Source organism: Cladophialophora psammophila (genome assembly GCF_000585535.1).
Source record: "Cladophialophora psammophila CBS 110553 chromosome Unknown aczJe-supercont1.36, whole genome shotgun sequence".
NCBI classification, from domain to species: Eukaryota; Fungi; Ascomycota; class Eurotiomycetes; order Chaetothyriales; family Herpotrichiellaceae; genus Cladophialophora; species Cladophialophora psammophila.
The window spans coordinates 43,766-71,505 of record NW_006912957.1 but is presented as its reverse complement, the minus strand read 5'-3'; the positions used below and the strand labels follow the sequence as shown (position 1 = coordinate 71,505).

The following is a 27,740-nucleotide window of genomic DNA, read 5'->3' as shown; positions in this document are numbered from 1 at the left end:
CTCGGCTTCTCTATCAATAATCTTCTTCACTAGAGCGGCGCTCGGTTCAACTGCATATGTAACCATTCGCCTTGGTGCTGCCTACCCAGCCCGTAGTGAAGCCTGATAACTCGGACGTTCCATGCGAACAGTCAATCAGTAGACGCACGAGAAGAAAGTCCTGTGACTGTTGGGGGGACTCGTCCATTTGACTGACACCCTAGCTGAAAGCACTTAAACAAGACGGTAAACCGAGTTGGAACCAATACTTCACGTCGCTCAATGCTACGACTGGCCCGATTCTGGGACTCCCGTTTCCCCATGTTATCAGCTGTTGTGTATGGACGTGTTAGAAGTCCCAGAATGTGGGTCTCGTCAAGGGGTGCAGAATTGGGCCTTGAATATGAAATACATCAAGGTTGCAAGGCCGGCGCCAGGGGCTCCTCTTCGTCTGAGGTCCTACCTGAGAAATTTCAGGACTGTGATATTGAAGCCAGTATGCATTCGATATTCTTTCTCACTACGACGTTGCTTGGCCGAGCTTTTGCCCATTCATGGAATGAACAGCTAACGGTAGTTGAAAATGGGTTCTTCATTGGGAATAATGGTTACCCTCGTGGCTACGTCTCGCGCTCTGATCCGGGTTTTAACGATGATATGATGACATATCTTTTGCCACCGTTAGCTTCGGGAAGAACCAGAGTGGATGACTCCGATCTTGTATGCGCACCCACCCAAAGAAGTGCCAATCAAACGAACGGTTACCCCCGCTTAAGCGCATCACCCGGAGTCTATATCGCCATGAAATACCTCGAAAACGGCCACGTCACCCTCCCCCAAATCCAACCTGGCAAGCCGCAAGGAGCCGGGATAGTCTTCGTCTTCGGCACTAGCCAGCCAACGGACAACGACCTGCTGACGGAGGTTCTTCAATGGACAACGAACGGCGCAGGGGGTGATCGGCGAGGTAGACTACTCACAGCTCAGAACTTTGACGACGGCCGGTGTTATCAAATCAACGACGGCGACGTCTCCGTGGCTCGCCAGGAGGAATACCCTAATCTAACTCCTGGCCAACCTAGATCCGTCAACGAGCAGTGGTGTGAAACTGATGTCCTCATACCGACTGACGTACCGATTGGTCCTTTATACACCTTATATTGGGTGTGGCAGTGGCCAACAGAGCCCGGAACTCCAGGGCTCCCTGATGGTAAAGACGAGTACTACACGAGCTGCTCCGACCTTGACATAGTCGGGGGACCTTTCCAAGGGACGGACTCCAACCCATTGCCTCAGCAGGATCCTCAAATTGCCGCTGTGCCCAACTTCGAGTCTCGCACTGCATTCAACACTGACCCATTTGCACGGACATAGGAATTAATTGAATAGTTATTAGAATCTATTGCTTTACACTCAATCCATACCGGCTACCTTAACGTGCTGTCTATACTAGGCTACATCACCCTCCCTTATTTCTCAAGAACTATCTAAGTACTGTCAACTTATAGTACGTATCATCCACTATATGTTCTGCCTTGCCCGGCAGAGGGGATATCAGGGTATAGTCAGTAAATATTCCTCCCCCTTCTCGTCCTCTGTCGTCTCATCCGTGTTCAAGCTTGTGATTTAGCGGCCGTCCTTGTTGGATGCGGTCAATGACGGTCCGTACATGAAAGAATCCTTGACCCTTTCAGATTAACGTCATTTTGCACAATCTATAAAGGAGAAGCTTAATGTCAAAAGCCGTCTGAACATCTTGACGCAGCCGAAACTTTCCATCAACCCTGGAACGAACAAGACTCCTTCTAAAGGAAGTATTCGACCAGTTTCGATTCTGTAACACCTATTCTTTAATTTTCTTCAAAATTGCTGGCGATATCTCCCCCATCGGATTCCGGTGATGGCGCAGCAGATCGAGTGAAGTAAGGCTCCTTGGGCCTGCGAACGTGCACTATCGTCGTATTCTCCCTTCTCAGGCACGGACATCCTGGTGCGATTTCCACAATGCGGCTTGGGAAATCCTCCTCTTCCTCGAATAGGTACCTCCGTGAACTCCTATATTGCCCCAGTCCGAATCTGAATAAACAAAACATGTTCGGATATTGTTGTTGTCTCAGATTAGACGAGAGATGTTCCTCTTCAGCAGCGTTATTAAAAGAGCGATGGAGAAGTGACTAGAAACTAGGGTACGCAAATAGTGTGCGAGTAGCCAGGTTGAGGTAATTCGTCGTTCACTGCACTTATGTCATGGAGGGTAAGGGGTCCGAATATGGTCTATTGCTACAGTCATCGAGGACCCCAAATTCAAGATCCAGGACCCAGAACTTGGACCCCTTGGAGGAGTCCTAAACGGGGTCCAAAATCATGTCTCCATTTACCCGTTCAGGATATCTTTATGAGCTCGTAGGTCGTACATAAGTCATGCAAAGATCCGAACTCAATACCTACGATAAATGAAGTCATAGTTGAGCAACCCTACCGTTCGTCCACGTATCGAAGTCCAAAAGAGCGTGAGAAGTCTATACCGATATAAGCCATAAAAGTTCAATCACCCATTCGCACTTTCGCTTGAATAGGGATCTATCTAACGCGCACAAATTCATAGGCTTTCTGCACCCCTTATTGGCGAGATCAAGTCAGGCCCTAATTTACAAGCGACGATGCATCGAGAGCCAGTCGAACCGCAGGAGGAACCACGGGATAAGATCTTTGAAGACCAACTCCCACCTTCAGACTATCTCTCTCGGCAAATAGAACTTGACGCCAAGGGGCGATCTATAGTGGTTACTTGGTTCGTCCGACTTCGCAAATACTGCAACTTTAGTGAGGATACGTTACATAAAACTGTCAACACTTTCGATCGCTTTATGGCTTTAAACCCAACCAGGCATGGAGATATTCCCCGTATCGCGGCTGGAGCACTGGCTGCTACACTAGGGGCTAATGGCTGTTCTTGGATGAATGTTCAGGATACTATCGGCCTTTTTCACCATTCCCAGGTCACGGAAACTAAAAAGACCATTCTTGAGCAACTTGGCGGCAGTTTATTTCCAGCAACCCCAATGCAGTTCCTCGACGAGGTCAACCAAGTCGATGGCAGCGAGGAAGCCCCAAAAGTCTTGGCCAAGTACCTTCTGGAAGCGATGCTATATGACAAACGATTTATAGGTAAACTACCGAGCCTCATGGCTGCTGCTTCGTATTGTCTCGCACGTGAGGTATTAGGCAAAGGTCCCTGGGTAAGTAAGCTCTATCCACAGTCTAATGCTATTCTAATAGGACTTAGTCATCCCAGCATGTCCAATCAGTACAGTATACCAGGTCGGCCCTTGAGGAGCCTATTACAACTCTGCTGGAAATCTGCCAGAACCCAAAAGAGCATCATCCGAAAACCATGAAAATGTTTAATGAACAGCATGCGGCATTATTCGCGGAAATGGAAAAGGGCTTACAAAAACTCAAACCAAGTAGCAGTACCACGGTACAGTCACCCACAAGGACGTTCGGTGTACCGTCGTCTAAATGCTCTTCCTAACGCACGGAGTTGATTTCTTTGGAGTTCCTAATTGCCGTTACTTCTGTGGTCAAGGTTGCTTAGACTTTACAACGAGGGTTCTAGCGTCGATATATCAAACGTGCTACACTCATTTACTCTGATAATATAGCAAGAACATGTAGCCCAGAGCTCTTTTTTTTTTGTGGAGGGGGTTGGTCGTTGAATAGAGCCTTGAAGTTAAAAGAGGAGCCTCAGCAGAGCTTTTGGAATGTTGAGTTTAATTCTACAACGAGGCAGCCCTAGCATACGCGACAGGTGACTCCTTTTTGGGTCCGTTGATCACCTTACTATATTTATACCATCGGCCATGTAACAAAGTGTTAGAGCTGCTGCTGTATCACCTAACTGGGTTAGGCTCCTCAGTAAGAGATCCTTGATTAGTATGAACTGGGCTAGGCAACGCAAGGTATGAGTACTCGTTGTTACTGGGAACAGTATAGTTCAACAGGTAACATGAAATTGGTTACAAAGAGAGTGTCAGCTATCTGGGGGAAAATGAGCGTAGCTATATAGTTGTGAGGTACTTCCTGAACAGGAAGTCTTGGATGGTATGTTGATATGTTGATATGTAGCATACCACCATATCAACATAGCGTACATTCCCCTTTTTTGTCATCATGTGACCCAGCCTTGTTTGGTCCTATGTCTTGCTAGGCTGCCACATCCGGCAGACCTTCCCTGAAGCATCCCGCTCCCAGGTCGCATGAAAGGCTGTTTCTAACACCAAGCTCTACAGTAAGATACAGTTACGAGATTTTGATAGCTCTGGGGTCGTCTATCCTATGGTCTTGCAATAATTCGGGTCATTTCACTTCAAATTAGAAGCAACGCTGAGCATAGGTACAACTTCATTCGCTACAGCTTGTAACATGAACCTTACAACTTGGAAATCTTATTCCGCAGTGCTAATCTTAATCTGTCTCTTCTGCTCCTTTCCGGACCCCATGCGTTAGCTTTTTCCCTTAGCTCTCTTTGAAGTACGGTTTGGGTGCAATACTTAAGATAACTTTAACTACGCTTTACCTCTGATGCCGTGAACCCGAAAACGGGCCCCTCAAGGAGGCCCTAAAACAGGCCTTTAATGGGATCCGGGACGTCCCAGTTCTGAGCGTTCCCTGAAATGGGCCTCTAGAAAGTCGGAGGGCTCCCTGTCCCTCCTCCTCGAGTCGGGATAATGTTGGTAAGTATAAAAAAGGCATGCGACAGTCAGCTCAGGTAAAAGAAAGATTCAGTCCGACACTCAAGAAAATAATCTTCGTCATGAGCTCCGATACTAGAGGAGATATTGACTCAGCCCTTTCAGTTCTCGATGGTTGGAAGCCTAATGACACGCACAAACGAACAGGCGAGGCAACTCTAGGGGTGGGTGGTCTCTTCACCCCTAGAGCAAGTGAAGAGCCAGACGCTTCCAGGACTGAAGGTGACCAGACAAGAGATGAGGAGGCACGCCGAGCTGCAAACAATGATGTCGGTGATTTCTCTACCTCAAGACGTCCGCACCCAGATGAGGTAAATGATGACGTGATTGAAGATGTGCTAAAATGTGGTGATCATGAGCATCGCAAAATCTTGGGAATCAAAGACCAATATGAAAATGCCTACGAGGAAGAGACAGCTATCCTCGATGCAGTTAACGAACGTGGAAATCAAGCTAACCCTAAGTTTAGCACACACAAAGATGCTGCAAAGGCCTTCGAGAGTAAGTGAACACCACAGTTCCGGTACCTTCTGTGCTCCTGTCCTGACCTCATTTGTTAGAGATCTTAGCTGCGGGTCGAGCACTGGGCGTTGGTGATGAACAAATTGAAGAAGTCAGGGAGTGGGACGGCGATGAGGAGGACAACAACAAAGGAATGGATGGAGTTGAAATGGAGTCTCCCGCTCCACACAAACTCATCATTAAGATCTGGCAGCAAGCCACACCCGCCCTCGCCCAGCTGCAGAAAAATCCCGCATCTAAGGCGGCAGCCAAACATCTGGATGAACTAAATGATCAGATTAGGAAACAAAATGAGAAAGACGAAATTGCGCCAGATCAATGGGTCATCAATTATGCAGAGCTTGCTGAAGCATATCAGAATGCTAGGCCAGCCATTAAGCGCCTCATCAAGAACCCAGAAGATCAAGGTGCGAAAACGGAACTTGAAGGGCATCATAATGTCTTAAAAGAAGTTATTGACCGCCGTCGGTATTTGGACTGGAACATCAACTTGGACTTATTCAAACCCTTACAAAGACAAGGTACCGCACAACCTGCTCAACCTACAACAGGTCAACCTGCACCTGCTGCTCAACCTGCACCTGCTGCTCAACCTGCACCTGCTCAACCTGCACCTGCTGCTCAACCTACACCTGCTCAACCTGCACCTGCTGCTCAACCTGCACCTGCTGCTCAACCTGCACCGGCTCAGACGTCAATTCCTCCACAGCCATTTTCTACCACGCAAGAACTTCCAGAGGCCGTGAAAAAGGTTCAATCAGAGGTCTTGGAACTCTGGTTGAAGATGGACTGGAGCACATATAAGACGAGTGATGGAGATACTATTTTGTCCTACAAAGCTCTTTCAAGAGAGGGAAAAGATCCCTACGGGTATGAATTCACAGTGATGACCCAGGAGAGTCCTTACTTCATGGTCAAAACCGGCTCCGAAATTGGCAGCGAAAACAGGAACAGTTATCTTGGCCTACCGAATCCATACCAGAGGAAAACTGATCCAGGCGACCCAGAGACGCCGGTGTACACTTACAGGGACAAGGATAATTATGTACGCTTGTTATTCACTGCCACCAAACCACGAAAACAAACCGCGGTGGGGGGGAAGCCCAGAACCGGGGATACGCAATGTGCTGTTCTGTGGAAAGACGGCAAAGTTTCGGAAATGGCTAGAGCCCACTTCAGGAAAGTAACGACCGAAGACGAAAAGAAGGCAATTGAGAGATGTTGCAAGGCCATTAGCATTCCGCCACCATGGGATATAGACCCTAAGGGCATCTTCGTGCCGACAGGTACCGATCTGGGGCGGGATCTTTTACACGGGGGGCGTACAGGTTCACTGATTAACCTCAAGTCTTCTCCCACAAGCACAGCATCCCACGATGCCGCCCTTCAGGGAGTGGTGACTAGTCTGCAAAGTTCCATGGTGTCACTTCAAGCAAGCCTACAAGCGATGGATTCCAAAGTTGAGAGAAACTTGACGGCGATGGATTCCAAAGTCGAGAGAAACTTGACAGCAATGCAAGAGCAAATCAAAAACCAACAAACCCTTCAAGGGCAAATGCAAGTTCAAATGCAGCAACAAATGCAGCAACAAATGGAAATGCAGGCTAAATTGTTGCAATTCCTGAATCAGTTCAACCCATCACCCCAAAACTCATCCTCTACAACATAATTGGATTCAATGGCAGCCCGGATGTTTACTTTGCCACTGATTTTGGAGTTGGTACGGCTTGCGATGAGACACCATTCTAGTTGTTGTTCTGTAATCGTTCCATTCGATTTTGATGGCGCTGAGAATCGGCAGGTTCCGATGGGTGGTTCATAGGAGTTGTTTGGGTGCAAACTTTTATTATTATCGTAGCTGTCAGTACTTAAACGGAGCCAAGTTCGCCAATTAACGATGAGTGATAAGTCAGGGTCATTGCCGCCGAGAACGTGGAAGTGACACGCAGTCGTGATTCCATTGATAGATTCGCACATCACAGAGGCGTCCGGAGACCGTTGGCATCGATGAACCGCCTCCGGTGAAGATGCTGAGGACGCAGGAAGGATGCTAAAACGATCCTCGGCATCCTTCCTCTCGAGTGTGTGCCTTTGGTGGTGTGTGAACAGGTGACCCTCAATTTTCGACATAATCTCCGAGCATTCCTGCAACCGACATGCCCTAACTCTTGTCCATCTTCTCAAATCCATAGTGTCACCCAGTATCCCGCCAACTTCGGAGCAGGCGCTAAGTGCGGTCCGTCTTTGCTTCAATTAGAAGCTCTCTCGCTTCCTTTTCGCTCCCCTTAGTGTCGATAGGCGTGTCGCTTGTAGTGTGGACTTCTCGATAGCTTGTAGAATGGCCGTCTGGAAGATGCTGTCGCCGGTGGCGCTGACAGATTCGGTAGAGACCAATGATGTCTGTAATTGAAAGATATGCTCTACTCCGGTCGGACACGGTCAAGTCTTGACGGCTCTGACCGAGCGCAAATCCAAGAGTTCAATAAGACTAGGGACTCCAACACATTTTGGTGGAATGTCACGGCTGGATTTGGTCTCACTCCTCTTGGCTGTTCGCCCCTTTTGCATCGTCGGGATGCTGGTCAACAATTGTCTTAGAGGCGCTTGAACAAGTTGAACCAGAGCCATCAACCCCCTTTCCAGATGAAGGTGATTGGCTTCGCAAGTGCTTGAATGCCAGGTCACGATGGCTATTAGAGTGAACCTGGTCATCATGACCGTATCCCTCCTTATAATTGCGATAGTGTTGCTCATCGGGGCCACGGAGCTGCAACGAGTATCGTGATAACCTCTTCCACAGAGTACGTCTTCTCGGAGCGGGTCCAACGCGTTGGGTTGTGGACATTGCTCTAAGACTGCCCAGTGCCGACAAATTGAGTGGAGGATTGCGCTGCTAAAGTTCAGCATCAGCTCGTGGATTACGCAGATTATGTGCAATTCATAAACATTATACACTCACCTCGTCGTTACTGTCGTCGCTGAGGACAATCACTGTTCGCCCGGCAGCGGGGTATTTCACTAGATCCTCGGTTTCAGGAGGATTCTCGCACTCGCTTTCATCGATTTCATGTTCTGGGACGAGGCGAGATTAGCCAATAGACACAACCTTCGATACCAGCACATCATACGTACCAGCGGCATGGGCGCGGAGGGTCATAGGATTCATTGTCCTGGTAATTCTTAGTTAATCTAGCCCGGTATATACAATGGTGCTGGCCTCCGCGGAGGAGTGAAGAAACATGAAGATGAAGATGAAAAGAAAAGGAAAGACAGAGAGCACTGGAATTGGATACACCTCAAGTTCAGTTCCTGCTCACTCGAACAAACTCCACCTGTTAGCCGGATGCAAGGCAAACTGCAACAAGCGCTGTCGTGGCCAACGTTGCGATCCTTGACCAAAGCAGTGAGGCAATTTTTGTGATGTGGCTGTAGGGAAGACTTAGCTTCTTCAGGAGATGGGATGGGGAGGATGTTGGCTTGCCCGGCAATACCGCAGGAACTAACCATCTGAGAGACTCCTCTAGATGGCTGTTGATCGCTGCGACACTTCCCGTTTGCGTTGTGTGACGCGAACGAAGATCATGGGGTCGGGGTGTCCCTTTCCGGTCATCGTTGAATGCTGGCTACCATGTCGGAGGTTAGAAATCCTGTGAGACATAGGAGACACATGAAGTCTGGACAATTCAAGTCCAGGCTATGCACTGAAGCCGCTTAGGTATGACCTCCTGAGCACAATATGACAACTGATACTCTGTCCTTCAGGTAATCGGCCCCTCAAGCTTGGGCTGGCTCATTCGCTTACCCGGCGGTTAGGCTCCGGGGCTGCTTCGATAGGGGGATAGTGATGAGGGATGCTGAGGCGAGGAGGAGGAGGAGGAGGAGGAGGAGGAGGTGACACCGCTTACGACTGTAGCTCAGGCGTGTCCACAATCCGCAACATTCTCGACCCCCCTTGAAGTAGCTCGCTGTGGGCTGGAAGGGTCGGAGAGCTTTTGGAAGGGGCGCAGCTTTCTTTCTTTTGCCCGTCCTCAGAGGCTCGTGGGTGAGGTGGAAGATAGCATATGTCACGCCTCGGCGAGCATTGTGGCGCTGCAGGTTTGAAAGTCACCTGGGCATTCGCAGTAGCCGCGAGCTCCTGGCCCCTTGTCGGAAGGAGCGATTTGTTATGTTGACAGTAGCAGTATCTAGAGTCTGCCTTGCTGCATCAGCGATGTCTGCCACGGGCTGATACTGCGACAGGGATGAGTGACAGCATCGGGATCAGCAAATCATGATTCCAGGGTGCCTGGTTTCCAGGGAATAACGGAGGATGGGGGGACGGAGGTCTCGACTCCCGGTTGGGAATATTTAGGCATCCTTCTCGCAGGGTTTCCTTCTTTTGTATAATCATGAGCATTCTCTGCTTCGCCTTGATCGAGTAGGCACCTTCGTGCTCTCTTCAGGCCCCTGAAAATCTCACTTTGGAGCCCTTGTCCTTGCAAAATGGAGAGAGCCGAACCCCTGTGCATTGTACCATCACCGGTCATTGCCATGCCTGCGAAAAGTTTGGTCCCGCTCAGAGATGATCTTTCACAAAGCGTTTCGGTATCCCAGGATGCCGAAAAATTCTCAGCATTGTATTAAATCTGCCTCATGTGCTCTCTTTGCTGGTCCTCCTATCTGCACACTTCTTCGCCAAAGCAGCGTTCGTTTGACAATTCGCATTTTCACTCCACTATTCACTTGGCTCGTTGAAGGTTTGCACGCATGCGTTGAGGCGAACAGTATGAGCAAATATATGGACGAGGGCAACGGATCATCCAGCGATTCGGAGAAAATTCTTGGGAAAAAGGCAAAGAAGGGGCGGCTGAGCTTGTCGGCACATTCTCAAAAAAAACTCAAAAAGCCACCAACAAATGAGTGAGGGTAAAGTGGTGGAAGCCAGGTGTGCGTAACTATTTGCAATTGCTTATTAACAATGCCTGTGGAGGAAACAATTAGAAGGAAACAAAGAAGCAAAACTAACGACCAGATGGCGTCAACGGCTTAAAGTTAGTCCGCGCCGTCTCTCCATAAGATACCAACTGGCCTGAAACCAGATAACCACGACGTGATCCTGCTCGTCAATAGACCGATCCCCATGGGGAGCATTACACCCTCTCACTTTCCATCATCCAGCTTTCGCACAGTGAGCAACTTCTCCTGCGCCGTACTACCGATCGGTTCAAAATTACTCTAAGTAAAGAAGTCACGTCGGTGGGACTAATGTGACCCTACCGTGGAAGCCGCTTCGCCAGCTCCTTGTCGTGGGGCGTTTTTATCTTCTCAAGAAGCCAGTTGTTGTATAGTAGAGTCAGGGCGGATGTGGCCCCAAGGTACAACGCAATGATGATGATGTTAACTTTAGCCGTCACTGACCAGTACCCATCCTGAGCTGTATAAACATTGATGAGCATTGTGGCCAGGCCGACAACTGAATGGGAAACCCCTGGTCTGTGATAACATTAAGTTTAGCTCTGCGTGGCTGTGGGTACACTTACAAGAATATCCGCCCCACTAGCCAGATATAATTTCGACGCCATCTCCGCCACAGACAGTAAGAGCCAATGACTCCCACGAGATAACAAACACCAGCCAGGGGCAGGAGTGGTATATTCTGGACGGCGCCTTGCACTGCTTGGCCACTCTTGCTCTCACCCAGGGTGTCAGAATTTTTCAAGGAAGTAAACGTACCAGGGAGAAAAATGAAGCCTGCAAGGGTGATCCAGGAGAAAACTGCAGCAAGAAGGTTATCCCGTTTCGGAGCTTCGATGGCCTGGAGCGACATTACCATATACGGCGTTTGCATGGTAGGTGCCTGGTAAGTCCTACACGCCTCACTTTGTGGGTGTAGTTCGGGTGTCGAAGAATCCTTGGATCTGCTGCTCATGGCTTGCGTAGGTAAACTGGTGAGTTACGATCCACGTGAGAGTTCCATGATGTCTTTGTTCGCTGTTAAAGACTGATGGTCCCATTCTAAGCTAATGTGCCCGCATGGGGGTGAACGAGAGGAGACCAAAATTTGGCCTTGAAGGGAGGGGCCCCGTTTTTGGGCCCGGAACCGGAACTTCAAAATCACGAGAGCCCACTTCCTGATAGCACTCTGGGTTTGGCAGGCACCTCTGAAGATTCTTTGCACCCATCTCTACCTAAAAAGTCAGTCGAAAATGTTGGTATTTACTGGACGACAACCCCATGAATCGCAGATTTGCGCGAAACTCCCTTTCAAAATCCCAGTGAATGCAAGTAGGGGTCAGAAAGGGTCAAAGGGACTCCAAGGGAAGAAGTTCAACGTCCCAAAGGATCTTCAAGGTTCTGTAGAGGAGCTCAAACTAGCTAAGGAACGGCATCAGCTGAAGAGAGCCAGGGAGCGTGACCAGCTTCAGAGAGGTTCGCCGTCAAACTGGGAATTTTTACAAGCCTTAGATGCAAAGGAATGTGTGTTGGAAATCCAGACAATGATACTAGGAAAACTGGCGACCGAAGAAAATAAGCTGAAAGGTTTGGCAGATGATTGTAAGACGCAGCTGAATCCGGAGCAATTTTCCGGGCGAATACAAGATGTGGTGGAAGCAATATCAATGCTGAAATATTAAGAGCAGCTACCTATTTGCCGGCACATCCAGCGTGCATCCGGAAAAGGATAATATGGTCTTCAGTCTCGTATCGAGAGAGCGGTTTAAAGGTCGGGCAGACAGGCGCTCGCTACCGCAGGAAGCGCCAGGTAAACAGTCGGGGGATGGTCGTTTTGAGCCCCGCTGAAACATTCCTCAATTGAGAGCTGACGGCCCTCGAAATCAAATGGTTGATATCCTTTAAACCTTTCCAGATATTGTCTTACCTTTGTCTCAGTATCGCCGTACTGGACGTTTTGTTGTATAATTTTCCAGGCATTGTTGTCCCAGATGGAAATGTTAATAGGTTTGGCGTTGAATTTGAGAATTTCCTGCCCCACATGAATGCGCTTGGCGATCTTGTGAGGTAACTCTTCCTCGGAATCATTATGGTCTTCTAATTGGCGGATAAGTTCTGCAGGGTTACCATTCCACACCACAAGCGCTGTATTCAAGTCCTGTGAACGTGCTGCCTCAATAATGTCAGTAGCAGCAGTTGTCCTGAGCCGCTTCCCACGATCTGTGGTGATAAATAAAGCTTCGGACGGCAACTGGAGAGCTTCTGTCATCGAGGTAATATTTGTGGAATCGGCTTCATGAACACGGAACCGGCCTTGACCGGTGGGAACGAGAACCGCGAATGTCCGATTTGTGGTTCGCACCCGTTTTCGGAAAAGAATTCGCCTAGCCTCCTGGATAGATATCGTCGTTTCTTCCTCCCGATGCTGTTCATGTATTATGAAAGGAGTCGTTGATGGCTGATGGTCTGGGAGGTATTCGATGGTGTGGTCGAATGATAGAGAGGAAGCAGCAGAACCCGCCTCATCAACATCTTCCATATCTTTGTCCGCAATCTGGATTCGCTCTTGGGCTACGCCTCCTGCATCGTAGGGCATGACAGAGTTTTCGGTGTTATAGGGCACAAGAGAGTTTTCCAAATTCGAAGCAACGTCAGAACTTCCTCCATTTTCGATTCGTAACTTGGCTGGACCGGGTTGGCCCAGAGCGTAAATAGACCTATTTTTCGGGATTCTACTGCCCCTATTTGGAACAACCGAATGCCCTCGGTTTTCTTGTCTAGCACGTCTAGGGGGACGTTGAATTTCCGGAGGCCTCGAAGGCCCGAGTGGTCCGGCAGGGCCGGGAGGACCTTGAACTCCCGGAGGCCCAGAAGGACCAGGTGGTCCAGCAGGGCCAGCAGGGCCAGCAGGGCCAGCAGGGCCAGCAGGGCCAGCAGGGCCAGCAGGGCCAGCAGGGCCAGGAGGGCCAGCAGGGCCAGCAGGGCCTTGAGTCCCTGAAGGCCCTGAAGGACCAGGTGGCCCTGCAGGCCCAACTGGTCCAGGAGGACCCTGACTTCCTAAATTTGGAGGAGCGCCTGAAGAGGCTGTCGCGTTGAGAGGGGCGTTGGTATGTGCGTTATTCGGTGTCCCGCGCCCTTGTTGATCTCCCGAATGACCTTCACTTGGAGGAGGTGCACCGGAAGGTGAGGTCGGATTCTCCTCCCTATCGCCGAAAAAGCTGCGAAAGCAGTCACGCGTGATAGCAAAAGATGTGAGGAATCGCTTAGTAGTAGTATCGTACGAAGTCGAATAGATATGGTCAAAAAACATGTTTCCCTCATCATCTAATAAAACGGAAGTGCGCGGCCGGCCACATCTGTCTGATATGTCTGGTCTGCAGTTATTATCATCTGAAGTCAGGACTGGAGCCGTCGTGATTGTTTCGAGACGCGGAATATCACTGAGAAGGCTTTGCATCAGTCTAGCCTTCCGTTGAATTAAATCTTGATCAACTTGATAATAGTTTGAAGGTCGGAGTTGTCGGATCCATCCCTCAAAAGAACTGATTTCGGCTGCTTTGTAGTCACGAAATATTTGGCGGATGTGCCTATATCCGCTTTTTTCGGCGAGTAGCGACAGATCCACCCACCATTGAGGTTCTGATCCTGCTTCCCACGTGGATTTCTTTCTAGCATCCACCCGTGGAGCTTGCCCGTCCATGACTGGAAAGCGGCGGAGAGCGAAGAGCCAAAGCTGACGATATGCAATCCAAGAAGCCTCAGATGCTGATGATACTTGCCGGTCTTCGAAAGCAAATTCGCTTGTCTGCACTTTGATGTTCGACTCACCATTGTGTAAAGAAGCAAATCGCTGACGCAGGGAACCTTTGCACCTGCCCCGGAACAATTTTTTCAATATCCTAGCTCCGGGCTCGAGGAACTTGGTATCTTCAAGAAAGGTGTAGGTCGACACAATCATGTGCTTCATTGAGCAGATTCGGTCGAAGATCCGTGACCGAAGATTTTCCTCCTTAATCGCAGGAAAAATTTCTCCTGAAATCATTCGTGTTTGAATGAAGGCACGGTCCTCGTACGAGAGGCCTGGGCAGCGGCCTTGGAGATGATAAACGGTCCCGGGGTCCATGAGAAGCCTGTCAGTTTCACTTTCCCCGACAATAAAGGCCCATGTCTTCTCAACCTGGCGTACGCAGTGTGTGATCTCCTGTGACGTCGTTAGTGCGTTCGGCGATGGCACGGATTAACACCGACCTCGGGGCAATGTAGGTTTGAGAGACGAGAGAAAGTCCCAATTCTCAGCGCAGGCCACAGCCCGGCGAAGGGAATCAGTGCATCAAGGCTGTCTAAGAATTCTTGAGGCAAGGCTTCTAAACGTCTGACATAGTCTTGCTTGCTGGCCGTCAACCTAGAAAGCCATTTCTTCCGTTGCACCTCATCGTCACGCAGAGTTGAGATGCGAATCTGCCTGAGAATATCTCCGTCGTAGAATCTCGCGCTATTCGGGTCATATTCACGAAGAGTGTTCTTTGCTTCTAGACTAAGATCTGTATACATTAGTGTAGGAACAACAAGATCCACAGACCAGCCTCACCGTCAGAATATACGTTAGCCGACCACCATCTTTCGTTGCCGGTGAAGAATTCACGGGCGGCCTCAATGCGATGTCTTCCGTGCAAGTATACAAGTGTATTACTTGGTTCCAGTAGTTGTAAGTCGTCTCCTGTTCTCATAGGTCCATTGGGTAGAGCGGACCGAGACATTAGTACTGGCACGTAGTTATCAGACTGGCGCCGCAAACACCCTTCATTGTGAAATACGTTAACCAACCTTGCGATGTTCTTCTTGTCAAGCTGTCGCGGGTTGTCCGGAAGATGCTCATGTTGAAGTTTGGCTAGTGGTATCTTGAACGATCCGCAGAATGCACGGCTTTTTTCTCGGAATATCCGCAGGTCTTTCGCTGTCAGAGTCTCCATGATTCAGAACATCCAATTCTTTGCATGAGCTGGTGCAAAGTCTGGAGGTCTCTGGTTTTTAAGACTCTTGGTACTCTGGTGGCATTCGAAGGATCTATCCTTGCAGACTGTTGGGGGGACCCAAAATCGGGAACCAGGTGATCGATTTCGTCCCCGTCCAAATAAGGGAACACATGAAGGGCTAAATAGTTTGCTTTTGCAGGAAAAGCTAAACAACAGCATTTACAGCGTACTACACCTTCTAGTGGCAATATACACTTAAAATGGCATTTACAAAAAGTTGGCGTGACACAATTTTTCCGGGAAGCACTCCGGACTCCGCTATAGAAGAAATCATTTCGGCGCCTGGACAGGTCGACGTTCTGGAAAATTACGCCTCTGGTGATAGTTCAGAAAACAGGGACCATCCCTTACTTGGCTCAGGGGTTCCACAAAAGCGACTACTAACGGAGAAGGCTGGCCCTTCCACAGCTGCCTCACCCTATGATGATCCAAACGAGGCTTCAGTCTTCAAGAGAAAGAGAAGAGAGCATCAAGTCCACATCCCTCCTCGAACGAACTATCATGAATTCATGGACCTTGACCAGGCCGGCACTGCCACGATGGCTTGTGAATATGACAGATCGGCCAATATAGTCGCGATCAAGAGACTGAGAGGTATTGATGCAAGTTCGACGCAGCTAGGAAGACCGTTCGTGAGCGACACTGTGGTCAGCATTATTAACATGTACTTTGATGGTGATCTTCTAACGATCATTTATGAGCCCATGGACATATCACTACGCAAAGTTACCAGTATTTTGAAAAGCCCTCTGAAGCACTTCCACATCGCGGCAATCTGCAAGGAGGTAGGTGCTGGCGGTCCCCATATCAATTCGTCTTTACTTACCAGAGTATAGCTCGTAGCAGGTCTCTCTTACATCCATGACAATCTCTCCCACTATCACGGTGACCTTAGCTGTGGTACGATAATGCTCAACCTTGACGGATCAGTTAAGATTGGTAAGTCAAAGTTCAGCTCTTCGCCACCGCAACTAATGGCCATAGCCAATATCGGAGAATCTTTTGCACGAAACCGAATTATTACTGCAGAAACCAGACAACATGACATCCGTACTATTGGCTTTGTCATGATGGAATTGATGGAGCCTACAACATATATACTAGATCCTCAATCGGCGGGACTGCAGAATCCTGGGAAATGGAAGGAAGGCTGGGGGATTAAAGATTTCCTCAGAGCCACCCAACATCAATCGCTGGAGGGTTTGAAAAATGTGAGTCTAGACCTTCAAAGAAGATCAGCAAATTCGACTAACTGAAACTAAGCATGACTTTCTCCCGAAGGAAAGGATCTCACCATGTCTGAGACCTCATATATTTTGTGCACTGCGGGTAGCGGGGACGAACTGGGATATTCTATCTCTTCCGTAACACGGACTTCAAGTTAAATTAATGTGCACACCTAGGTCTCGCGTAGTTCCCCCAAATTGAGTTGCTAAGTTGTAGAGTCCCTCTTATCAGACTTTCTGCCAATTACATAGAAACTAGCGAGACGCCATTAATAACGTTTATATCGTTAAAGTCGTAAGAAAAGTCACTCACATTACGAGAGAATTAGAAAAGGTCTCGAACTAGGACTTGGGAAATTAGAACTAATAATGGGGACCTAAGGATAATTGGGGAGGGCAGGCACTGTGACTCCAAATCCGGAGCTTGAACTCGGAGAGGTCAGGGCAAACGAATCACTAACCAACGAACTGCATAACAGACAGGACACCTGGGTTGATCCCGGGCGGTTTTGGTCATAGTATCAGGGAAGATGAAGGGACCCTTCCTGTGTATCCTGGAGGCTATGCTTCTGGCTGTGCAGCCAGGTGCACTTCTTCTTTGAAAGAGTTGGCGTTTCTCTTACTGTGTGCGAAAGGGACAATTTCTGGGCCCCTTAAATGATGTGCTAGGGACGCATTCTTGCCCCCCTTCTTGGTTGTCTTAATAGTGAATTACGGGAGACCAAAATAGGGGGCGCGAAGGGAGAGATGCCTTTTTCGGCCTGGAACTTCCAAAATCTCAATTCCCTTTCTCAGAGATCGCTCAGCGTTTGACCGGGTTGTCGCATATTTAAGCCAATAGCCCTTTCATAATCGGCGTCAGTGCAAGTAGCGGACCAGAAAGGCCTCGTGAACTTCACAAGGGGAAGATTCATATTACACTGTGCCGTCACGTGATTTCGCTGAACTTGGCTCTTCCACGGGTCCAAGTTGCACTGGATCTGCGAAATCCTTCAGACCAGTTCAGGTCCTTCCCGGCTAGTTCAGGTCTCCTCTAACCAGTTCCTACCTTCGGCTGTAATGGTCTCCGTAACAGTCTTTGTAACAGCCCGCCTGGGTGTTGCAGCAGCAGCCCTTGCCCAGTACAAACCATCCCGGATTCTAATGTTATGTATACGTGAAGGGTTCCCCGATTTTAATACTTTACCCGATACAGACAGAACAGGAACGCAAGAGCTCTTTAATGACCCAGAATACAACACCATGGGTGCCGTTTTCTGGGTCTTACGGCCTAATTCTATGGCGGGTCTCCCCATTTAAGCAGGGTTAGAAATAGAGCCCCTTAACATTACATAATATAATTCTATTTATTTTTATACTATATAAGTATATAATTTATCCACTCAGTCTGGCTGATTGTACAACCCCTACCGTCTAATACTGTTTAAATCAACCAGAGCAAGAAACGTGAAGAAAATGACATCTCTAAGTTCTCTTATCTCCGAAGAAGACGAGTATACTGATGAAAATTTTGAACATCTTACACAAAAAGAGACCAAGATGGTTCCGAACCCACAGTATATGACTCTACAACCCAAACTTAACTGGGGGATGCGAACAACAGTAGTAGAGTGGTTGATTGTGGTTTGGAACTACTTAAACTTCAACCATCAGGTCTTATACCTAACAGTTAATATCATGGACCGCTTTTTGTCCTTGGAGCAGGTTGAGCCTAACCAACTGCCGCTCATCGCAACAGCCTCACTGGTTTTAGCGGTCAAATATGAACATCACTATCCTCACCATTCAACGCGGCAGATCATCGAAATTATTAACCTTGAGCCGACTCCAGCAGTACTTAGGGCCGAGTCATATATCTTTCGACGATTAGGCTATGACCTTAACTGGCCAGGTCCGAGTATCTTCCTACACAGGATTAACAAAATCAACATTGAAGATACAAATTTAATTGTCCTAGGTCATTATCTCCTCGAAATAACGTTAAGAGACGAACGATTTGTAAGCAGCTTACCCAGTTTTACTGCTACTGTGGCATATTGTCTTGCACGTGAGATGTTAGGAGAATGGTTATGGGTAAGTAAACCTTCCAAGTAAGGATCAAGTTCTAAAGAGACTAGACACCTCAACATGTCCAATCGTCGGGCTATACCGGAGCGGAATTAGAACCATTTGTCCAAATATTACGAGAAACGTGCCAAAGCCCTTATTCTGAAACCGTCAAGAGATTCAGTCAAAGGCATGCAGTATTATATGCGAAAGTTGAAAAGAGATTGCAATGGCTAAAAGAATTCAACTCTGAGGAAGGAGAATTATGAGAATTACATTACATTTCAGAAGAGTCCATAGTCCGCATAAGAATAAAATTACTATGTTCATACAAAAAAGCAGTCGTAGAGTATATGGCCGTGTACTAAAAACTCATGGAGCAAATCGTCGTAAAGCAGATGGTCGTGTACTAAAAACTCATGGAGCAAATCGTCGTGTAGCAAAAACTCATGGAGCAAACCGTCGTGTAGCAAAAACTCATGGAGCAAACCGTTATGGAGCAAAAACTCATGGAGCAACTCGTCGTGAAGCAACTCGTCGTGAAGCAACTCGTCGTGAAGCAACTCGTCGTGAAGCAACTCGTCGTGAAGCAACTCGTCGTGAAGCAGAACGTCATGGAGTAAATTGTCGTAGAGCAGAGCGTCATGAAGCAATTTGTCGTGCGACAAACTCGGGTATACTCCGGGTCTTTCTACTATTGGGTGGTCCCGGACGCTTAACCTTCCGTAAATGGACCTCAATAAGGGCTTGCCGAGCTGGTCCACGCAAAGGTTCCTCATTTCTGGACCTCCCAGGACTCCATTCTGGGCCCGTTGACAGGCTTTGGAGTCTGGACTAGTTTTGGGGATGATACCAGTCGTGACGACGATGACATGATTTTCGCGGCCTGAGTTCAGTCCCTACTGTTACACACAGAACAGTTGTGGATCTATCTGCTTGATTGTGTTCTGTCCCCCTGGCTATTCAGAGAGACTCTGCCTGTTTATAATCGACATCCCGGCGTGGTGAAACGCCCCGCGTGGTGAAATGAACACCAGGTACTTCCCGCATTCATCCAGTCCTGTGCGCCACCCATAACCCTAGTCATCCAGTGGAATACTCTCAGATGCTACGGACTCATTGTTTTATCGTAATTGACATTCTTCCCATAAAATACTTACACCTAACCTTTCGCATACCAGTTTTCTCCGGCCCTTCAAGAGGGACGGAAAACCGTGCCATCTGCACAGAGGCCTCAACTCTAGCTATTCTATCTTTCTGAGATGATAGATATCGAATATTAGGCTGTATATAACGTATAACGAATTATCACCCGCTAATTCTTGCTGTCCTCGGTCTGTGTTGCTGTTTTGCGTCTTCGCGCATCCCCTGCCAGGTACTTCGAGCCGGATCAATAAACAGCCGAAGACCGACCCGTGGATGGCGGCGTGGAAATGACAGGTAATATGACAGCCACAGTTTCAACATCAGCCACCGCCACTCGACTAGCACCCCTGCCGCCTTGACCCTTAGCGGGAATCCACACGTGATATCTAACATGATCACATTTTCTACATCCAGCTGCCTAAGCGCCCACCGGCTGAAGGCTGAAATGCTCGAGGCTGTGAAGATGCTGCTGCTACTGCAGCCTCGTGCTGCACAGATCTGTTATCTACCCATCTCCCTTCGAGTGCTCGACGACCATACCATTCGCTGTGGTGTGAATCCTGTTAACTTCTGAGTACTTAATGGTGCAGTATTGTATACAGAATGAGAGTGGATTCATCTGATTGATTGTGTTCTGTCCTCTGGCTTTTCAAAGAGACTCTGCCTGTCTATGTACTATTTGCACTGTGGCAAGAAGCTATCCACTGAATAGATCTGGACCTGGCCAGATCTGTCCAGACCTTGTTGTTGATCAACGGTGGCACCGAGGCTATTATAGAGAGGCCTCGGTTGAAGCATTGGTGGATTGATTGGTTTGCCACAGTGGCGCTCTGCTGTCAACATGCAGACAGCCTCACGAATTGATCGCTGCTTCTCATGGCCCTATCTATCTTATACGCTCCTCAAGATGCAGCGACATCACCTGCGGTTGAGTAAGACTGTCCTAGAGATCCGGTCGTTGCGGTCTATCTTTTTTCGGATCATCTCTCGTTGACCACAATCTTACTTTAGTATTGTGGCCGTCCACAGCCTCGGCGGCGACGCCATCACCACCTGGACACACCCGAAATCGAAGAACTTCTGGGTGAGATTTTCCCTCCCCCAACAGATCCCTGATGCCGGTGTCATGACCTTCGGCTATAATGCCGACGCTGCGTTTGAGCGGTCGACGGCGGAGATTTTTGGCATTCCAAAAGCTTGTTGGCCAGCTTAATGGACAAAAGTCGGAGATGCCGATGCAAGGAACGAGGGTGAAACTGATGCTGTGTTAAGAAACCCATCGTTCTCTGATATGTATTTTATTATTGATATAATTATAGTACTAGAGACGGACTGCCCAGCGCTCAAGATGATCGTCCCAGCGGAGGTAGATCCACCCACTTGCGTACGAGAATCTGGCCAAAGTGCGGGAGAAGACTTGAAAGTTTCTACCCTAATTAGCCACGTTGCCACCTCTCTTAAATAAAAGCTGTTGCACTTTTTGATGACTAGTGTCGAATGCCGCTTGTAGCGCATTGCCATACCTTCCTCCTTGAGCATTGATATCTGCTTCACGTTTGAGGAGTGTCTGCACCACCTTGTCGTGACCACCTGCTGATGCCGCTTGGAGTGCATTACCATATTCTCCTCTTTGAGCGTTGACATTCGCTCCCCGGTCGAGGAGCAGTTGCAATACCTTCTCGCGACCACCGGCTAATGCCGCTTAGAGTGCATTACCATATTTCCCTCCTTCGAGTTCGAGTGCCCAGTTTTTGGGAACCCTCTCCACTATTTCTCCAAGCAGTAATTAACCCAATACTGGGTCAACTAACTTAGGCTTTGGCCCCGAATTTAGGCCCTACTCTGACCCCCTTAAATTGGTATTAATGATAGCTAGCCGTAGATGAAGATATAGAATTACATTATTGTATTTGTCTCTCTCCTGCAGGAATATGCGAATTAACGTCCTATATTTCAAAGCTTGCTTGCAATTATTCCGCAACATCCAAAAAAGCGTAGAACTTGGGCTGGTGCCGCCATGCCAGATACTGCAGAGTGGGGGGCGAATTTTGAGGCTGTGTGGGTCATAATTAACAAGACTGTATCCTGGGCAGAGGAAGAGAGTCTCTCGCATTGGGTCTGCTCAGCCCCTCAGCAGAGGTGGGATAGCAGACGTTGTAGTGACTGTTACTGTGGTAATTATTATCCTTCTTATTTTGTTCGTTACTATATGTGTGTCGCCGAAGACGATCTTAGGCTTCACAGCATTTGAAATCGCCGTGGTCACCCAAGATCAAGCTAGCTACATCTACTCCATCGCCAATCCTTTACATGACTGACGACAGCCCTTTCGTGTGTAAGCAGGAAAGATGGGGAGGTAGGTCAAGTTTGGGGAGCTGCGTACTAAGTGAGGCCTTACGGTTTTCCGGGACGCCGAAATGCGCTGAGCTAGCAACATTGAGAGCACGCTCTATATCCTCGATTCCAGTCGGCCAATGAAGGCCTTCTAGCGTGATAACATTTGGAAGATGAGAATTAATAATCTCTGTCGGTCTAAAGTGGAATAATGCTGCGTGGTTAGAGCAGCCAACAATCTTCTTCGGGCTCAACGCTGTTGCATTAGGCTTATACATACCTCTGCAATATCCCATGAGATATATTAGGAAGAAATCAGGTAAATCTAGAGCATTAGCAATATCCGAACCCACACCGCTGATAAGGTCATTGAGGTCCCCCTGGATGCCATTAGCAAGGTTGTCCAAGATTACCCCATCACCATCGGAAGTATTAAAGAGGCTGGTGTGGCCGATTCGGGATATGTTCAACTACATTATTTTAGCAGACAGGACGAATGGGGAGACAACGTGCTCATCCTGTCATGAAATCTGCATTCTGAAGAAATGATTTGTTTGAGCCTGCAAGGAGACAAAGCACGGAAAGACCGAACGCCGTAACCGTAAAGCCAATTACGAATATGTGGGAAGTCCTCATCTTGGATGGAGAGGGTTAGCGACTAAGTTTGAAATTTGAACGGTCGAGCTTGGAAAGAACTGTCTTAAAGGCGGATGGTTTGTGGTGGAACATAAATTTTAGGTCTATGAGGGGTTCGAGAAATATAGAAGATCTCACATTCGCTCGAGCTTACATTGAAGGATTCGAAAGCCTCCTTAAACCGATCGTAATCGAAAGCAGCTAGTACGGGGCGTTTTTAGGTCCTCTTGTAACCCATATCAAAAACAGAACCGAGAAAAAGGGTCCTCAGAAATAAAGGTTTATTTTGATATTATATATTCTAACTTGCTCTAGAGCAGATTTAGGGGACATCTATTATCATATGTAACTGTGTCTCTAAGATGGTTAGAATTTGTTTGTGATGGGTAGAGTGTTATTATGAGAGATTCATTATCCAAATAGTGCGCCTCAACAGTCCCAAATATACGACATTGCTCCTCCATCTTCTGGGTTAGTTCTGTACATCCCGCTCTAAAACTTGCACAGAACGCCTCTTCCATCAGAGTCCGATGTTGGGGGCAGGTGGATGGGATCGTCAATTGAAAAGAGAGCGCATGGAGAAAATGAAATTTCCGCAAGACTGCTTTAAGTGTCGGTTTTAACTCTTGCTGCGCTCTCATAAGATTCCAGATCAGGTCGATATGGCTCTGACTTTCAAACCGAAAATCTATGGTCATGTTCCGAATCGAATCTTTATATTCTGCAAACCGGTTGAATAAGCGTTTTGCAACGTTAGAAGTGGTAGGTCGTAGGATAAAGCAGTTCCCTCCAAAAAATATTGGGATACCTTCGTCTCTAAAGAGGCTGCAGGTCCGAAGCAACGAGCAGTCCAGGGCGAAATATTTGGTGAGGGGTATAGGATTGTCATGGACCAGAACAAAACGATAAATTATAAGCCTTACTTCGGGCAGAAGGTCCAACATTGCTTCTGTGCCACTGATTGGCTACCTAGATAGCACCATCGTGGCCAGGCTTGAGTCCATTATATAGGCAGGCACGCGCGGCCAACTTAGTGGCACATCGTAACAATAACTGGGCCCCGGTTGTGATTTATTTTGATTAGTTACCTAATAAGGCCGATCAAAAGTATTTTAGGGCTTCTCGAGGCTCAATAGCATCATCACAGCCATGTCGCACCGAATACTACGCCTCACAATAGACTTAACCTTCCTGTCGCCCTGGTGCTTTGGGGGCAACCATTGATTATGATTAAAAAAAAATACAAGCTTACAATCTAGAACTAGTATTTTGTAGAGTATCAATCTGATCATTTCCAAGGCCTCCCTCCCTTCTGTCTTAGACTTTGATATTTATTCCTTGGGTCACCTCCTTGCCACTCTCTTCTGTACTTGCCCTGACCTAAACCGGCCGCATCGTAGGTGAAGTCTTTTCGGTTGAAAGTACTTCTAAGCCATGGCCATAATCTTATTAAGAGGCATAACATAGCGGAGAGGTGGTATATAGGTATCACACGTAATATTATGACTTAGAAAAATTCAGCTGTGTTGTGATATGGTTGTCAGTCGATGGAGACGTAACAAGCTAGGTAGAAGCTTGGAAGTTACTTCGTGTGAGAATGACAAAGGACTGTATACTGTACAGCCACGAGGAAGCCATGAAATTTGTCCGCAAATAGCAAAAAGGGTCTCAAAGGCCGCTATTATGCCAAAGTGCCCAGAATTGGGCTATGCAGGTACAGAAAAGGGGGCCACTTAAGGGCCAGATGTGATACACAGAATGAGAGTGGATCTATGTGCTTGATTGTGTTCTGTCCTCTTGCTCCTCAGAGAGACTCTGCCTATCTATATACTATTTTCACTGTGGCAATAAGCCGTCTGCTGAACAGGTCTAGACCTGTCCATCTCTGTCCAGACCTCGTTACCGACCAACGGTGGCACCGAGGTTGTTACAGAGAGGCCTCGGTTGATGCCACAGTGGCGTTCTGCTGTCAACACCAGAGTTCCCAGAAAAAGAGCCTACAGTTATTGCATAATATGCTTCGAAGCACGTGATCCACCGACAAGGGGGCGAGTCATAGCTCTCACCACTGCTTTGGTGCGAGGGTTTGCCCGTTTATGGTTCACATAAAATCACTGACAGCTTTACGATACTGCTCGGAATTACATCAAGCAGAATCATTAACGCTGTTTACTAATCCCTCCTATCTAAACATCCTTCATAACTACGGTGACTAGGAGTCCAGTGTGGTTTGGAGAGGATATTAACTGTATGGGTTAACGGGGTTTTGCTATATGATTATCTACATAAAACCAAACAATTCGCCAGACTTTGCCAGTTCCCAAGTGTCGTATTAATGACCTAATGCCCATATAATAGCAAGCTCTTAAACCTGGCTCAAGTACAAATTGGCAAAAGATTCAAGACAAAGTATCGATGAATAACTGAGGCCAGTATCCTCTACCTTTAGAGTGCGAAAACCGGAAAAGTAAAATCTAAAAACTAAGTACCGCCAAAAGAACAGGAGTTCGCTTAAAATAAAAAAGTAGCTAATGGTTGTCCATTCACTTTCTCTCGGAGCCTCTTGGACATCGGGAGCATCTTCAGGGGCAGTTATCCGGTCTGACGGCAACGTTAGGGAACGGCCTCCCAGATAATACGGCTGCCGACCCTAAGTATATATCAATGGCAGGCAGGACGCTGTTGCATCGCACAGTGTTGATCATGGTAACGGAGGAAAGCACTTGGTCAGGAGAAAAATCCGCCCCATTGATCACGAGATCGTTCAACCCATTAACAACAAATTGGAATGTTCCTTGTTCAACCAGGGTTGTGTTTGCGGCAGTAATATCTGTCAGTGCACCACCTGCTTCCCCGCTCCCCAAGGTTCGAAATACTGCGTCAAGGACGCCTTTTTGGGTGAGCTCATCACCCTCGGAAGTTAGAGCTGATGCCGCTGCGTTAGCCAAATCTTGACCACTGAGCGAAGGCGCCATGGACAAGAACTGAGATACCAGGGATGTATCTCCGGCCCAAAAGAGCTGCGCATTGCCGACTGTGTCGACCGGAATCTCGCGGGTGATAAGAGCAGGTATGCCTAGGGAGAATGCTGGAGTGATGGTAAGGAGTATCGTGGTAACGGTGTCGTAATGCATATTGAACCTAGGTATGGGATGTTGAAGGGAGGTCTGAAGAAAGTTGCGAGAGGGTGATTTGAAGACAGAGAGGACGAACTGGGTGCTGGTAGTGGTCGCTCCAATTGTTTTCCCGCCAGGTACGAATTGTGGTCCCTTCTAGGTCCCAGAATTGGGCCAGGAGGGCCCGAAAGACTCCCACTAACTCTGCGTATGGTCTCTACTTGCTAATAGGAGGTGGGGTTCATAGGATAGGCACCATCCTCAGAGATAATTGCTAATAGGATGTAGGGTTCCTAGGATAGGTACCATCCTCAGAGCTATTTCATTATAGGAAGTAGCTGGGGATGGCATCGGTTTCGGGAACGCTCACATCCTGTCATGGAGACCAGAATTCGAGTCAACGTAGAATACTATGCGTGAGGTGCAATTAAGTCATCGCGAGATTATCTAGGTTCCCTTGACGCGTGGTCCCGTGATACTGTGAAGAGAGTGAGAGTCCCTATCGGCATATGTTACCAGAGGGCCTAAAATAGGGAACTCCAGATTATATAAGTAAATCAACAGTAATAACGTAACTGCTTAAGTTAAACATGAACGACCGGGTTCTTATTGCATCGTACGAGAATATTTCAGTTTACGAGATGATCCCTCATAGCTCCATAGGAACAAACCGATTTCAAACGCAATCGTGACTCTTTGGGCAAGCAAGGTGGAATGAGTGCTTGAAACAGCGTGTTACCACGAAAGGGTTGTAGTCCCTGAAATTTTTGGATCCGTGGAACCGCATTGCGACGCACTCTTTGTCAAAGCATTCCCGTGCTGAAGGTGGTAAAGTTTCGATAAATTCTTTCGTAGCAATGAAGAAGTTCTCATCCTTCGGATTATCGCGAGCTTCCTTCATGTTCCTAATTTCAGCCTCCGTAAGCGTTTTCGTAACAAGATTCTTGGATTCGGGCGTTAGTCGCTTTATAATTGCGAGGCGCGTAGAAATTTGTTGCATTAACCGAAATGCTTTAATTGCGTTTTCAGGTGACAAAGTTTGAAGAATTTGTTGTAAGTAGATCTGCCTCTCTATCGCTGCGACTTAGGGTACTATAATCAAAGCTAACAAGCTCAGGCCATAGTGTGAGATTGATATTCTCAAAGAGAAAAGAGTGATCGCCTGGTAAGCTCGCAAAGAGTCCTCGGAACTTTGGAGGCTGTGTATACAGTCTGACTTTCCCAGCTGTATCGTGCTGACCCCACAAGTATGAGTGGAATGCGATTTCGTCCTTCGTTAATCCTGAAAGATGATCCATCTTTTCATGAATAGTAAAACATAGACAATTTGCCTTCCAATTAGACAGCCGAACCTCTATACAAAATAACGTAGAAGCGAGGGCTCATTTAAGGGCCACTTTCATTCGGGGGATTTGCCACCTACAAATCTAATTCTAGCACGCTCCGAGGCCGTCCAAAAATGCAAATAGTGAATTTGGTCCCAATTTCCCCATTTCTGGTCCTACCAACATATGGGTTTTTCTGTTGCTATGGAAGGGTCCTGAAAACTGCCTCTTAAGACCAAAACTACCGCCCCGGACATTATTAGCACTTTGTCTGCCCCCAATAAAACATGACCTCTTTCATAGAAATTATATTGTTATTGCAGCCCACCTTCATTCGAAAATCATAATATTAGCCTCATTGGATAGCTGTCTATCTTATCTATCTTATCTATCTTATAATACCAATTTTGTACCTATTGATAGCGTCTTAGTATAGATTCTCGAATCCATTTCCTTTATAATATTATCGATCAGTGATCATGCTAAACGCTCCCATTCCAAGGTAATTACATCGGGAAATGTATCGGGAGCCTCCGGAGACTTGCTGAGACCCACAAAGATGATAATTTTGTGACACGTGATCTAGTAACGAGGCTGTATAGTCAGGGGCCTAGTTCTCGGCCCACTCCACGACGACGACCTTGAATGTAACGAAAAGTTCCATTATTTTACGTCCTTCAATTGGGTCTGG

General features: G+C 47.7%; 10 protein-coding genes across 10 annotated transcripts; 6 read left to right on the top strand and 4 right to left on the bottom strand.

The window, feature by feature from the left end:
- Positions 1 to 342: 342 nt before the first annotated feature.
- A1O5_12671 (uncharacterized protein) lies at positions 343 to 1,353 on the top strand (the record flags this gene model as incomplete). Its single annotated transcript, XM_007753240.1, has 1 exon — positions 343 to 1,353. One exon carries the CDS (start codon positions 343 to 345, stop codon positions 1,351 to 1,353), a length of 1,011 nt encoding a protein of 336 aa, XP_007751430.1.
- A 1,286-nt stretch (positions 1,354 to 2,639) lies between these two features.
- Positions 2,640 to 3,514, top strand: A1O5_12670 (uncharacterized protein; the record flags this gene model as incomplete). Its single annotated transcript, XM_007753239.1, has 2 exons — positions 2,640 to 3,218; positions 3,266 to 3,514. The coding sequence occupies 2 exons, from the start codon at positions 2,640 to 2,642 to the stop codon at positions 3,512 to 3,514; spliced, it is 828 nt and encodes a 275-aa protein (XP_007751429.1).
- A 1,281-nt stretch (positions 3,515 to 4,795) lies between these two features.
- Positions 4,796 to 6,924, top strand: A1O5_12669 (uncharacterized protein; the record flags this gene model as incomplete). The annotated part of the gene is made up of 2 exons (XM_007753238.1): positions 4,796 to 5,234; positions 5,294 to 6,924. 2 exons carry the CDS (start codon positions 4,796 to 4,798, stop codon positions 6,922 to 6,924), a joined length of 2,070 nt encoding a protein of 689 aa, XP_007751428.1.
- Positions 6,925 to 10,507: 3,583 nt separating this feature from the next.
- Positions 10,508 to 11,163, bottom strand: A1O5_12668 (uncharacterized protein; the record flags this gene model as incomplete). The annotated part of the gene is made up of 2 exons (XM_007753237.1): positions 10,508 to 10,727; positions 10,775 to 11,163. 2 exons carry the CDS (start codon positions 11,161 to 11,163, stop codon positions 10,508 to 10,510), a joined length of 609 nt encoding a protein of 202 aa, XP_007751427.1.
- A 789-nt stretch (positions 11,164 to 11,952) lies between these two features.
- On the bottom strand, positions 11,953 to 15,157 carry A1O5_12667 (uncharacterized protein; the record flags this gene model as incomplete). Its single annotated transcript, XM_007753236.1, has 3 exons — positions 11,953 to 14,388; positions 14,436 to 14,728; positions 14,776 to 15,157. The coding sequence occupies 3 exons, from the start codon at positions 15,155 to 15,157 to the stop codon at positions 11,953 to 11,955; spliced, it is 3,111 nt and encodes a 1,036-aa protein (XP_007751426.1).
- Positions 15,158 to 15,420: 263 nt separating this feature from the next.
- A1O5_12666 (serine/threonine protein kinase) lies at positions 15,421 to 16,476 on the top strand (the record flags this gene model as incomplete). The annotated part of the gene is made up of 2 exons (XM_007753235.1): positions 15,421 to 16,005; positions 16,057 to 16,476. 2 exons carry the CDS (start codon positions 15,421 to 15,423, stop codon positions 16,474 to 16,476), a joined length of 1,005 nt encoding a protein of 334 aa, XP_007751425.1.
- Positions 16,477 to 17,901: 1,425 nt separating this feature from the next.
- On the top strand, positions 17,902 to 18,761 carry A1O5_12665 (uncharacterized protein; the record flags this gene model as incomplete). Its single annotated transcript, XM_007753234.1, has 2 exons — positions 17,902 to 18,519; positions 18,564 to 18,761. The coding sequence occupies 2 exons, from the start codon at positions 17,902 to 17,904 to the stop codon at positions 18,759 to 18,761; spliced, it is 816 nt and encodes a 271-aa protein (XP_007751424.1).
- Positions 18,762 to 20,514: 1,753 nt separating this feature from the next.
- Positions 20,515 to 20,851, top strand: A1O5_12664 (uncharacterized protein; the record flags this gene model as incomplete). The annotated part of the gene is made up of 2 exons (XM_007753233.1): positions 20,515 to 20,570; positions 20,650 to 20,851. 2 exons carry the CDS (start codon positions 20,515 to 20,517, stop codon positions 20,849 to 20,851), a joined length of 258 nt encoding a protein of 85 aa, XP_007751423.1.
- A 1,201-nt stretch (positions 20,852 to 22,052) lies between these two features.
- A1O5_12663 (uncharacterized protein) lies at positions 22,053 to 22,442 on the bottom strand (the record flags this gene model as incomplete). The annotated part of the gene is made up of 1 exon (XM_007753232.1): positions 22,053 to 22,442. A coding segment is annotated over one exon (390 nt), but the record flags the coding sequence as incomplete, so codon positions are not given.
- Positions 22,443 to 25,190: 2,748 nt separating this feature from the next.
- A1O5_12662 (uncharacterized protein) lies at positions 25,191 to 25,742 on the bottom strand (the record flags this gene model as incomplete). Its single annotated transcript, XM_007753231.1, has 1 exon — positions 25,191 to 25,742. One exon carries the CDS (start codon positions 25,740 to 25,742, stop codon positions 25,191 to 25,193), a length of 552 nt encoding a protein of 183 aa, XP_007751421.1.
- Positions 25,743 to 27,740: the final 1,998 nt, after the last annotated feature.